Raw genomic sequence first — 14,645 nt, 5'->3', positions numbered from 1 at the left:
AAACAAGGGATTAAACTCGTTTGCAAACTATGCAGTAAAAATGTGGAACGCCCTTCCTATAATCTTAAAGGAGTGCAAAACACTGCCCACCTTCAAAACCACTCTCAAAAAACATTTACAGGAGGCTGCAATCCGTAACTGGACCCTCTAAATCAAAAATCAGATTAAAAGACCCGAACTACCCACTGTACATACTTTGTGTTTTGTCCCCCGCCCCCACCTGTGGTGTATGTCCCCACCTGTCCTACCCGCTGTACATACCTCATGTTTTGTTGTATTGTTCTTCCCATGATGGATGTGTGTTTTATCTTGTAGATAGTAATAGTTATTTGTCTGTATTATCTTGTAGATAGTACTAGCTTTTTTGTCTGTCTTACATGTAACGATGAATTGAGAATCAAGGACCCCAATTGAAATAAGCCAGTGGCTTTCTTGGGTTTTTATCCTGTTAGTTGACCTTGTATGTAATATGTACTTTCATGTACCTACTTCTGCAAATCTTCTAATAAAGTTTTCAATCAATCAATCAAAATCTCTCTCCCCCTCTCTCTCCCCTTCTCTCTCCCTCTCTCTCCCCTTCTCTCTCCCCTTCTCTCTCCCTCTATCTCCCCTTCTCTCACCCCCTCTCTCCCACTCTCTCCCCTTGTCTCTCCCACTCTCTCCCCTTGCCTCCCCTTGTCTCAAACTGTCCTCTCCTCTGTTATATGGTCCCCCTCTATTCCCCATCCTGTTTTATCTCTCACTTTGTTTTTTATACCTCACACGTGATCTCTGTTATCTCCCCTCTCACCCCCTTCCTATCTTTCTCCCGCCCTCAGGCCTTTCTCTCTTCCAATCTTCCTCCGCCCCCCTCTCCCTCCATCCCTCCCATTTCCAGTCACCAGTCATAACGCCTGATTGCTTTGGCTCAGTGGTGATATGAATGAGGCTGCTCCCTTTCTCTACGACTCTCTTCAAACACCAGCCCTTCCTACACAGCACTTGTTGCCATGTGTTTATGGCTCTTACCGGTAACTGTACTTTATTACTGGTGGCTTCATGTGAGGTGCTGTTGTGTGCAGGGACACAACGTGTTGGCCTAGTGATCAAACGTGATTAGCAGGATGTGTTGTTTTGAAGATGAATAGAAACTCAACTACATCAAGGACTCAATGGCCATAGGCCTATTTCTGTAAATACTAAGTATTTAGTATTAAGATTCATGATGTTGTAATATCTTGTATAATTGTGGATGTTCTTGAAGTTCTTGTTGTTTTTTGACAGTTAAAAGAATAGTTTAAAAAAATGTGTCACATACTGTATCTTGATGCTGGTCAGATGTTGTCTGACCAGTAGAGGCACCATCTGTGAAGCACTGTTATTAGCTGTTGTTCCATTTGCCACAGCGACTGAGACGTTAGCATAGCTTCAGCTAGCAGTTTACCTTTTGCACCGAATGGGCCCAAATACAGGCCCAATCTCTGCTTTAATGTGATTATTAATATCATTATTGATTGGTTATGTGTAGTATGTTATTCTGAACTATGATCTAAGCGCGGGGTAGTGGTGGTCTAGTGGATAGTGAGTTGGACTTGTGATCGGAAGGTTGTGAGTTCAAATCCCGCCTGAAGCCACACCACTACTAGTGTGCCCTTGGGTAAGGCACTTAGCCCTCAGTTACTCCAGGGGGAATGTCCCTGTAATTCGTAATTGTAAATCGCTTTGGATAAAAGCGTCTGCTAAATGGCAAAATTAATTAATTAATTAAAAATTAATAAGCGTATCCACACAAACTCCAAGGTTTTACCTATCAAGTGGCATCCTGCGTTTGCAACTGATCATCACATTTCTAATGTTATACTGTAAGCAGCTTGGTTTTAGGTCCTTGGTTTTAGGCGGAAAGTAGTCAAATAGGGCTTTCAGCAGAAGACAATCTAGCCCAACAGCATTGTCTAAATACGTCTACTTACAATATAAAAAAACAGAGAATAACCTTACTGTATGCTTTTTGGTGGAGACTACGGTTTTATGGTAAACGTTTATTTTATTATGTTTCTGTTTTTACATAAGAAAACATGTTTTGCTCTAGCTACACAGCTTGCATGAACATGTAGGCTTGGGAGACACAGTTTCGTGTGTATTTCATGTATTCATAGAAAACATTCCATCAATATGTTATTTTTTGGCAATTTGAGTAGATGTATGTGTGTAATGCAGACAATGCTGTTGAGTTACATTAAGAACCTATGTTAAACGGCTAGCCGAAGCTATATGCTACATCCCGGCTGCTGTTGCAAATGGAAGGACAGACGCTTCACAGATGGTGTTACTACTGGTCAACAGACCACCTGTAAGGTATGTGAAAAGATACCAAATTATGAGTCGCTTTAATACGATCACTTCAATAACAACAAGCTTCTCCACCATGGATTTGAGGTGGCACGTTGCTGCTGTCAACCTGAGGGACATAGGAGCCATTAGAGCATTAGACCAACCAACCAAGGTCACCTGAGGGTAATAGGAGCCATTAGAGCATTAGACCAACCACCCAAGGTCACCTGAGGGTCATAGGAACCATTAGAACATTCCTAGATCATTTTGTCATGGCCGGAGCAATCAGCCATCAGGTATACAAACACACTGTAGAAATAAAGGAGCCACGAAAGGTACAAAGTTCACTGGCTTGACCAGGATGCTAGTGACTGTATGGCTGCACGTGAATGACTAATGGGAGTCAGTATCAGAATAAAGATGTTCAAACACTCCAATTGATTCTAATGAACACATTCACGAAGTGCATCTCCCTAAAAGTTCCTTGAATAATGTCAACACATTTGATATTTGATTTCATATCCTATTCAATCTGTATACATCTAGAGTACTCAAGTACAACATCCTTTAAGATCCACCCTTAAAGGATTAATAAAACTCAGTGACCGGAGTTGGCACCGTGGTCTCTTGTTTTCGCTGGCACCCTGCGTGTATCTAATAGGAGGGTTGTTAAACCATCAACTCCCATGATTCCAGTAAACCAGGTAAGCAACTGGTAAACAAGAGCAATCTCTACTAGGCTGGGCCTTCATATCTGTTGGATCTGCCCCAAAAATAAAACAATAGCCTCGGAGAGCTTTGTTTCTTTCTTTCAGAACTGTATATTTTGTTTATGTAGTTTAGTATGTCTAAGTAGCTTTGTTTGTGTACTCAAGGTTGTAAAACCCACAGTTTGGAGACCATGTACGTATATGCAATATGTTATGGGTTATTCTACATAATTATGCTTGCAGTCTTCAGTCAAATGTTGTGTGGATGATTTTCAAGATGTCTGGACCTTCCAGTATAGGATGAACCTAAATAGCGATTTGTAATGGATCATGTTTGTGTCTGGTCTAGGTTTCTGGAACTTCAGGTCAATAAATAGATCTGTTCAAGTTCTCCATGTTGTCAAGGGCAGAGCCTTTATAGGCCACAACCAAAAGAAGATTTGCATGGACTTTTGGACCGCTAGAAGGGAAGGTCTTTGAGTTCAAGTGATGAACTGATTCATTTAATTCCCTGCAATGGATTTGAATTTGGATTTGAAAGCATTTACTGTGAGGTTAAAGTAGAGATTCTCATCTTTTATGTTTTTTTTCAGTATTCAGAAATTACAACACTTTTTATGCATAGTCCCCCTATTTCAGGGTACCCAAAAGTAATAACAATTGTCTTGACAGGCATTTTTGGTAAAAAACAACAACAACAACAACAACAGATCAGGAACACTCTCCAGGAGGTACGTAGGTGTGAATGTGTCCGAGAATAACGTCATAAGCAAAACGACGGAGGCTTCACTGCAAGGTGCAAACCACTGGTTATCCTCCAAAAGAATGTTTGCTTACAGTTTGCGGAAAAAGTACCTAAAAAGCCTGCAGCGGTCTGGAAAAAGGTCTTATGGACAGATAAGATTCATATTATCATGTACTAGAGTGATTACAAGTGGAAAATAAATGATCTATTTACAGCATACCACCTCACCACCTCATCTGTGAAACATGGTGGTTAATGTTAGCCCAGGCTAACTTGTCTCAGTTGATGTAACAGCTGACTACCGCAGCAGAATATGTGCTGAGACATCTTGTCTGCTCAAGTACAAGCAAATGCCTCCAAATTCATCCATTCATCACACTGTAAGACAATGACCCAAAACAGAATATCTTATCTATCATAATATGTTAATATTATGATATTATGATATATTATGTTTGTTTTTTTGTAATCAATTATTTATTGCAAAACAGTACACATGAAAAACTCACATTATTACACCAAACAAAATAAGTGTCTGTCCTGATTTCCCCCCCCCTTATCTTAGCCCCCCCCCCCCACACACACACACACACTATAACATGTTAATTACTTATTAAAGTTCTTGCCTTTAGGCAAAAATATCGATATATTAAAACAAACACCAACTGAGGATGGTCGCAGTTTCAGGCCTGACAGAGAGAATACACCCAGCGTCTGGTGGGGTCAATGGATTGCAGGCAGTTATTGCATGCAAAGGATAATGAGTTCTAAACATGCGTGACCTAACTTCGTTTGATTTAGTTTATGAAATGCCACAAGAGGTTAGGCCAGGCCTAGAGGATGTTTATTGCATGTAACAAAAGAAAGTCAACTGCATAACAATTCAAACAATACTACTGTCACACTGTCTTGCTGTTTTGGCAGAATGTTACGATGAACTCAACCCTAACGTCTCTATTGGTCTACAGGCTCGCAGACACACAGACTGCATCACTAGGCCTGCTAAGATCAGCGTCTTTGAGCCTCGGAAAAGCGCTATATACATTTAATGAATTATTATTATTATTATTATTATTATTAAGATCATTGGTCTACAGGCTCACATACACACAGACAGCAGACAGACAGACATACACACAGACAGCAGACAGGCAGACAGACACACAGACAGCAGACAGACATACACACAGACAGCAGACAGACAGACATACACACAGACAGCAGACAGACAGACATACACACAGACAGCAGACAGACCGACATACACACAGGCAGACAGACAGACAGACATACACACAGACAGCAGACAGACAGACAGACACACAGACAGCAGACAGACAGACATACACACAGACAGCAGACAGACAGACAGACACACAGACAGCAGACAGACACACAGACAGACAGACATACACACAGACAGCAGACAGACAGACATACACACAGACAGCAGACAGACAGACATACACACAGACAGCAGACAGACCGACATACACACAGACAGCAGACAGACAGACCGACATACACACAGACAGCAGACAGACAGACAGACCGACATACACACAGACAGCAGACAGACAGACATACACACAGACAGCAGACAGACAGACAGACACACAGACAGCAGACAGACAGACATACACACAGACAGCAGACAGACAGACATACACACAGACAGCAGACAGACAGACATACACACAGAGAGCAGACAGACAGACAGACACACAGACAGCAGACAGACATACACACAGACAGCAGACAGACAGACAGACACACAGACAGCAGACAGACAGACATACACACAGACAGCAGACAGACAGACATACACACAGACAGCAGACAGACAGACATACACACAGACAGCAGACAGACAGACATACACACAGACAGCAGACAGACAGACATACACACAGACAGCAGACAGACAGACATACACACAGACAGCAGACAGGCAGACAGACACACAGACAGCAGACAGACAGACAGACATACACACAGACAGCAGACGGACAGACATACACACAGACAGACATACACACAGACAGCAGACAGGCAGACAGACACACAGACAGCAGACACACAGACAGACATACACACAGACAGCAGACAGACAGACATACACACAGACAGCAGACAGACAGACACACAGACAGCAGACAGACAGACATACACACAGACAGCAGACAGACATACACACAGACAGCAGACAGACAGACATACACACAGACAGCAGACAGACAGACAGACACACAGACAGCAGACAGACAGACATACACACAGACAGGCTCCCTAGGCCTGTTAACATCTTGAGAAAGCGAAAGTTCTAAAGAGGTTTAATAAGTGACTTAGGGAAGGGCATGAGTTGACTGAGTAGACCTTGCTCTCTCTCACCTCTCTGACGATCATATTGTTACCTGTGTCTACAGTGGGAACTGGGGCTGAGATCATAGTAATCAGGCCTCGCCCCCTCTCCCCTCATTTTACTGGCAACTGACAGCAGAGTTCCAGTAAGCTACGTGCAGAGCCACTCTGGCATCCAGCCAAACTCACCTGTTAGGTAGGTATGTTGATCTAGCGGGGAGATTTAAAGATATCCTTTGTCACCTCGCTGAGCTGAGAGTGTGTGTGTGTGTGTGTGTGTGTGTGTGTGTGTGTGTGTGTGTGTTTGCATTTGTGTACACAAGCTGCTTAGTGATACTTAATGAAATGATCCCTGACTGGTGAGTGATTAGGGAATTAGAGCTTCCAATTGTTCGAGTTGAAAGGCCTTGTCTTTCTCGTCTGTCTTGTAATGATTGATTGCACGGATCTTTAATCCACGGTGTTTATCTAATAATTAACCCACGGCACATCTAAGAAGATTTCCTCATTGTTTTGTCTACTGTATAAGACGCCATTGATAATTGATCAGATTTTCTCGCTTTTCTCGGTTGAGTATTATTAACTTGAGTAAAGGAGTCTCCCAAACACCCAAATAGCCATTTCAATAAAACATTTTAAAAGGGATAAAAGACCAAACACTAAGCTGAAGACATGGAACTGTCCACAGTCAAATCTAAGGGGTCAAGGGGTCAATTTTAACGACGTAAAAAAAAAATCTTTGCGCAAGTGTGGGGACTGGCGGGGATGTTGGCTGTGGTACTAGGCGGTGTGTCTGAAATATGATTGCTATCTTCAAGGCCAGAATTTGTTTGCACAACTAATGGCACTACTCCGCCCACCTGAGCGCAGGTGAGAGTCCTGTGGTGGCTTCACCTGTCACCTGAGTCTGTTAGTGTCTGATTAATGATCATGAAGGAATCTGTGTTGACCACATCAATTACATTCGTCCCCATACTGTATACAAGTATGGTTTCCTCCATGACAACAGGCCTAATGATAATGATGACTGTACTTCAAATGCATCCAGTAGAGAGAGGTGATCTGGCTTCATAGCTAACCATGATGTCATATTCAAGTTCAACTGCTTGGTCTCTAACCAGATGAATAAATACATAAAGCCTTTGTACGTGAGACTGAAGGTCAATAAATTGATTGATCACATCAATCACAGGTGACAGGAATGGCCTAGAAATCCCCAACTGGTGTGTCTTCCTTGAGGATGGTATGTGGACATGGAGTATGTGCATGGGTATTAAGTACTGCATTTGTGTGTGTGCGTGTGTGTATGTGTGAGAAAAAGAGTTTGTGTGTGTGTGTGTGTGTGTGTGAGTGACTGACTGAACAGAGGGAGTGATTGTCTCTGTATGTTATAGTGTCGAAGCTGACTTCCTCTCATTTCTTCATTCTTACATTACACCTGCTGAGACACCGATATCTCCACATATCTCCACAGTCTCTTCCGTGTCTGTCTGTCGGTCCGCCTGTCTGTCGCACACCAACAATAGAGACTTCATGGTAAGTGTCAATCATCTCCAGACTGGCGCCTGGGGCTTCTGACACATGCACACACGTGCACACACACGCACGCGCACGCACGCACGCACGCACGCACGCACGCACGCACACACGCACGCACGCACACACACACACACACACACACACGCACATACACACACACACACACACACTGTTACTTCACAACCCATGCCTGGCAACATTAGTGACACACCCACCCACACACACACACACGAGTGGCATACCCCTGTTGTACAGTAGTCATGGTTTACATAGTCTTGCACAATAGCTCTACTCTGTATAAAAGACAGCTAAATCAACACTGTCAGTTTCCTTTATGTGTGATTTGTGTTCCTTTATGTGTGTTTATGTGAGGGATGGAGGGATGGGGATAGAGGGATGGAGGGATGGAGGGATGGGGATAGAGGGATGGAGGGATGGAGGGATGGGGATGGAGGGATGGAGGGATGGGGATAGAGGGATGGAGGGATGGAGGGATGGTAGAGGGATGGGGGGCTGGAGGGATGGGGCTGGAGGGATGGAGGAATGGGGCTGGAGGGACCGAGGGATGGGGCTAGAGGGGGTACACTAAACAAAAATATAAATGCAACACTTTTGTTTTTGCTCCAATTTTTCATGAGTTGAAATCAAAGATCTAAGATTTTTTCTATGTACACAAAAGGCCTATTTCTCTCAAATTGTGTTCACAACTTTTTTTTAAACATGTGTTAGTGAGCACTTCTCCTTTGCTGAGATAATCCATCCACCTGACAGGTGTGGCATATCCAGATGCTGATTAGACAGCATGATTATTGCACAGGTGTGCCTTAGGCAGGTCACAATAAAATGCCACTCTAAAATATGCAGTTGTATCACACAGCACAATGCTACAGATGTCGCAAGCCGTCTCCAAAGTCATTTCCGAGAAATTGGCAGTACAGCCAACTGACTTTGGAGAAGCCTTATTCAATTCACGGGCAACAGCTCTGATGGACATTCCTGCAGTCAGCATGCCAATTGCAGCTCCCTCAAAACTTGCGACATCTGTGGCATTGTGCTGTGTGATAAAACTGCACATTTTCGAGTGGCCTTTCATTGTGGATGGATTATCTCGGTGCTCACTAAAGCGGGGTACACACATAAGGAGTGTACCCCAAAACCGGCCAAAAACTCCTTATGTGTGTACCCCGCATACAGATTTAAACAAATTTGTGAACGCAATTTGAGAGAAATAGGCCTTTTGTGTACATAGAAAAACTAAAGTGTTGCGTTTATAGTTTTGTTCAGTGTAAATACAGTAGCTCTAGTTAGCTAGTGAACTTTGTTAAGCTATTTGACATTAGTTAAAACCTGGGGAACAATCCTGCCAGTGTGTTATTGATTCCTATGCAAACCAGAGACAGATAAAAACAAAAGATATTCATTCCGAAATCACATGAACTATTATCCTTGCACTACACTGTGCCGCTCCACTGTGATTGCCTACATAGTATTGAGTGTTTTGGAATGGCCGACATGCATCTCCCAAGGTGATTCCAAACAAGTTGGGGGGAGTTACCTGCATGCAATGCAAAGTGCTCTGAGACCTTCAGTCACTTTATGAATGCATTTGAATGTTCTACATTAGATTAATCTTAATAGATACATTTACATTTTAGCAAGATTTACGGACGTTTATCTGTGACTATCTTTCATTTAGTGTCAGACACACAGCATAATACTATTCATGGTCAAACTGAGTGACAAGACATTATTTATTTTCAAAAGTCTGTTTCCGTAAAAATACAATCTTCAACTGTACAAAAACAATATGCTGTACATGAATATAAAGATGTCACAAACAATACAATCTGAGATTCAATTCTCATACACATGATATTAAGTGATCTTGAGGAAAACAGACCAACTGAATAGAATACCAACAATCATTCAAAATGGTAAGTAAAGAAGTATAGAAGACATAAAATGCATCTCAAATACCAAAAAGATAATCTTCATAGACAGCATATACATGCTTAAACAGTGAAATAAACTTCATGTCACCAATAGTTTAGTGTGATAATCCCTTCATTTGGTGCTGTTTACCATTTAAAATAAGACATGGTTAAATCTTTACAACATACATAATATAACTCTTTAAGTGTTACCTGGGGTACAGGGATAGACTGTTTCTAGTTTATAATAAAATAATAAAAATAAACAATAAAACAATAACATTCAAAAGATATGTGTCCAGTGCTTACATTGTCACAGTAAAAAACTGTCAATCCCCGCTTTTATCGTTCTATCCCAGAGAATACATCACAAAAGAAAACACATACGCCAGCATGCCCACAGCATGCCCAGAGAGGTGTGTGCAACAATGCCTGACTTCAAAACTCACAGCCGTCCACAACAATGCCTAACCCAAACTCAGACGCATAGACGAGTTAACATTAAACAACATACAGTACATCACAAAAAGCTGTACAACATCAATATCGGTTCATAAAACCTACTGGTGCCAAAACACTGGCTTACATTTTCTGCAACACCTCCCACGTAAGAGAGAAGTTAGTGTATTTTAAACAAGGGGTGTCATAACATTAGGTTGTCCTTTCAAATAGGTACGAGACAGGTTTGTCATGTTTAACACCCCCCCGGATTTTTCTGCCGTTGGTCTCTACCCGTCCTGGGGCCTCGTATCTCACATGTTCATCTCCTCCACCCTCCATCCGCTGGCGTTCTTCCCAAACTTATAGACCAGGCGCCTGCCGTCCACTCTCTCCAGGATCCCTCTCTTGTAGTAGTACCTGAGAGAGGAGAGGAGGAGAAGGAGACCAGGGGGTCAGTGATGCCTAGTTCTGACACAGCCAGAGTCTTTGTTTACCTCAACACGGTGAGGCAAGATGATACAAAAAATTCAAACATCGCTAAATATGTTAACATCAAACCACCGACACTGGTTGCCAGGGCTGTGGTTTGGCTTGTTGCCATGCCGATGCTGATGTGTCCCCACGGCTGCCCTGCTCACCTCATGGCGCGGCTGAGCTTCTCGTAGGTCATGCTGGTGTTCTTCTTCTTCTGTCCCCACAGGTTCGCCACGGCCTCCGACTTCAGGAACTTGAAGACGCCATCGTGGCGGTCCTCCCACTTCATCAGGCCATGGTTCTGCTCCGGGTGGATCAGGATGTCCCTGATGAACTCCCACAGGTGGGATCCACGGGGCGCTGCGGAGGACGGGAGAGATAGTTAGGACAGAGTGTGTGTGTGTGTGTGTGTGTGTGTGTGTGTGTGTGGGGGAGAGCTATTATTAGATGTGTGGTGCAGTAGGTGTGTGTGTGTGTGTGTGTGTGTGTACACATGCGTGCGTGTGTGTGTGTGTGTGTGTGTGAGTATGCCTATAGATGAGACACATGTGACTTCACTGTACTTGTTACCAGATGCAAAATGGATGCAAAGCAGTGGCTGTGGTAAGACTATGCTCATGTGTTTAAGCACAGAGCTCCATTGAAAAGCAAATGGTTGTTTACTGCATGTGACTTCAACAGACTGCATTGTGCTACGCTGCTGACCGTGGTGTGTGTGTGTGTGTGTGTGTGTGTGTGTGTGTGTGTGTGTGTGTGTGTGCTTCAGGCATCAACACAGAGGTTTCGTGTTTCGTTTAGCTACAGCATTCTGCAACTCAGGAGTGGACTTAACTCATGAGAAACGACTTCAAGTCAACTAACTCAAGGTTGCAGTAATACTCACAATGTTTGCTTTTCTTCGTTGTCTGGAAGAATTCACCAGGCTCTCTGCTGTGTTTGGGAGGCCTCCCTCTGCCTCTCTTCTCCCCCTTCTCTGTTTTTACCTGGACCTCTGTGAAAAGAACATTGTAGGAGTTTAGAACAACGGTCAGAGTTTCAAAAAGACATGGGCAGTAACGGCGTACTTGATCAGCACACTATTAGCTTAATATTATATCCTAAACAGAATGACTTCATGCTTTGTTACGATAAGATAAAACGAAATTAAACAAAAGAGCTGAAAATTAAAGGGTATTCATTACTGTGACATTACCGTTCACGTGATAAAGAACTATTTATGGAAATGTGTACTCACTTGCAATCTTGGGATAGAAGAATTCCGGGTCGGAATCACTGCTCCTGGACTCTGGGGAGCTGGGATTCTGGAGGCTGAGCAATCCACCTGGATAAGCGGATCATAAGTGGATAAGAGTCACTCGGTCAATCGATAAGATCAGTGAATCTGGGCAGCCTAATCTCACACCGGTTCCTTGATGTGTGAGAGAAAATGAGGGAAGAGTTTATGAGAAGATTCAGAAGATGAAAGGGGCTGAAACCCCCCCCACCAAAAAAACAGCAAGAAGAGAAAAGAAGGGAAGAGAAAAAAAGAGGATTAAAAAGGTAGGCCGCACCACTCACCTGACGAGGAACTGTGCATGCTGTCTGAGTCGTATCCGTCGCTGTTAGGCGCCAGCTGATCCAGGGGCTTGAACACGTGGGAGAAGTCGTTGTAGTCGTTGTAGAGCTCGCTGTCTCTCACGACTGTCAAAGCCAGAGAAGCATGACGTAAGCGTTCATGTCAATCGAGCCTAAGACCATGTCTTTCTAGTTCACTACTTTATTGTTAAATGCCTTTGAAACGAGACGTTCTCAGAGGCTTTTTACAGCAATAAAAGGGTGCGTACCTTCGCCCATTTTCAAGGTATTAAGCAGGGGAAAGTCGGGGAATTCCTGCAGGAAGCTGTCGAGGAGTTTGCAGGTCTCGCTCAGGTCAGTCCCACAAACGCTCTGTGAGTCTGTAACAGAGATGACAACCTGATCAGACATGGGCCAGTTCACATACTTCCTTTGTTTTTTTTTGTTCGCTTGTTTAATTGTTCTTTTTACAACACATACACAAGGTAACACACGTGACATGTGAAATAGAATTGGAAAATTATGGTTTTGAGCTCCCGCAAAAAATTACTCTTAACTGACAATAAAGTTAGCTCAATTTGATTCTATGGGATGTTCAATATTTACCGCATTTGGTCTTGAGTTCGAATAGGCTCTGGTACAGATGTGCTCCGAGTGATCCGAATATGTCGTAAAGCTGGTCCCGGGTCAGTTGGCAGAGCGTGTGCCCGTCCATGGTGCAGTAGGCCATGTTCAGAGTGCTGGCGTCGAATTTATTCCCGTCCACATGGAAGCCGATCCACTCCAGCACGTGCTGCCTGGTCCAGTACTGGGGGCTAAGGTCATACCAGGACGCTACGCAGGGAAAAGAGATGCAGAGTGTGAGATGTATGTAGTGTGTGTGTGTGTGTGTGTGTGTGTGTGTACTCCATGATACAGCACATGTATGTGACAATGCCAATATATAATGTTGTTAAATCACTTTCCATCTCCTAACAATGTTCAACATTGTTTTTAGAATCTGCAGAAAACCTCCTTTGTCTACCTACTTGTCATAACCACATCTCCCAGACCACCTCAGGCCTGCCAGTCCACCCACATCTCCCAGACTAACTCAGGCCTGCCAGTCCACATCTTGGCTCTTTAAAACCTGCGTTTCTGGTTAGGGCGAGTCCTAGTGTCTGACTCCTAGTTCATCTTCCTCTTTGCATGGATGACTGTTAAACCTCCCGAGCAGGTAAAGTGACACCGTTCTGTCTCGTCATACCATTGGACCGTTTCAACCGAGGCAAGTCAACTAGTGTTTGAGTTGTCTCAGCGATAGAAAGAACACATTCCTCTAAGTCAAACATTAAACATGACCCGGGTTAATGATTTAACAAAGAGTCTGCGGAATGAGCTCATAGGAAAGTGCAGCCAATCACCTCTCTGTGTAGCGTTTCCTCGACAAAGGACCATATGTTTACTGTGGGCTTTTTATGACGAATGTGTGCCAATAGAAACTGCTCTAACAGGACACTTCAAAACACCCAGACAAAACTCCCAGCCTTGAAAGGTATATTATATCCATAATGTGACATCTCAAGTTATACTTACAAAAGTATATCATCAGAGACTAAACACCTGCATACTGGGTTACAACATAACAACAAAGCCGAGAAATATCCCAGTGTTCCTCAAGCGAAAAGTATGTTTTTTGGGGGGAAATCTTTTGCTACTCTTTCATTCTTGGAGACAGAATATACCAGAGGTATTATAATGCCATTCGTTGGTTCCTCCACGGTCTATGCACGAGCTGTACGGTGATGCCAACTCATCTCTGCGGGTACCACGGCAACATATAAACAGATTAAAACAAGGAAGAGTCTCAGATGAATAAGGAACACATATCAGCAGGTTATCTGCTACAGTAAGCATGCTCACCCATCAGGCTGAAGCTGAAGGTGCTGTCTGACAGCTGCACTGTGTCCATGCTGGGCTGCACGGCGGGCTCAGACAGGCTAGACTGCATGGGTTCTGGGCTGCCAGGGCTGCCAGCCGGGTACATGGTCAGGTTGGCGTTGGTGAGGATCCTGCTCAGCTCACTGGGTGACGCCATGGACTTTTCTGAAACCAGGGGGATATTTATAATGAGCATACTGGTCACATGGTAAGACTGTAAGACTTTGGGATGGAGTGCCTGCAGGAGAACATCCATGAATGTTGCAAGGTTCTGAAAGAGTCACAGAGCTAATCATGATCAATTAATAAGTCAATCGATAAGGATCAGAAACCTGAAACGCTAAGATGCAAAAAACAAAGACTTACACAATCATTGCACTATACAAAAATTGCCTGAACAAATACATTTTAAGCCATGCATGATCAAACAACTAATAAAATCAAATAACAAGTAATTTCTATGCAATTTGATGACTGCAAAATGCAGCATTTTCACTTGAGTGGCCCTAGACTCAAACGATAACCCATCCCATCACTTCCTAACAAACACCTGTAGACATACCTGATTCAGAGGTAGAGGACCACAAAGTGGCAAAAATAAATAATCCACTGTGTGTATAATAATTCCACTGTTTATGATTCTCCTCAAGAGTTCTTGTG

The 14,645-nt window shown here is 43.3% G+C and overlaps 1 protein-coding gene across 1 annotated transcript; it reads right to left on the bottom strand.

Moving 5' to 3' along the window:
* Positions 1-9,439: 9,439 nt before the first annotated feature.
* Positions 9,440-13,157, bottom strand: elf3 (E74-like factor 3 (ets domain transcription factor, epithelial-specific)). Its single transcript, XM_080548312.1, has 8 exons — positions 13,094-13,157; positions 12,672-12,899; positions 12,335-12,445; positions 12,069-12,191; positions 11,746-11,832; positions 11,395-11,502; positions 10,676-10,871; positions 9,440-10,454 (listed from the first exon to the last, which is right to left on the bottom strand). Exons 1-8 carry the CDS (start codon positions 13,098-13,100, stop codon positions 10,349-10,351), a joined length of 966 nt encoding a protein of 321 aa, XP_080404438.1. The 5' UTR covers positions 13,101-13,157; the 3' UTR covers positions 9,440-10,348.
* Between the last annotated feature and the right edge of the window lie 1,488 nt (positions 13,158-14,645).

The sequence above is a fragment of the Nansenia antarctica genome (genome assembly GCF_963989245.1).
Source record: "Nansenia antarctica genome assembly, chromosome: 18".
In the NCBI taxonomy this organism is placed as follows: Eukaryota; Metazoa; Chordata; class Actinopteri; order Argentiniformes; family Microstomatidae; genus Nansenia; species Nansenia antarctica.
The sequence above is the reverse complement of the archived record's forward strand: the minus strand, read 5'-3'. Positions and strand labels throughout refer to the sequence as shown.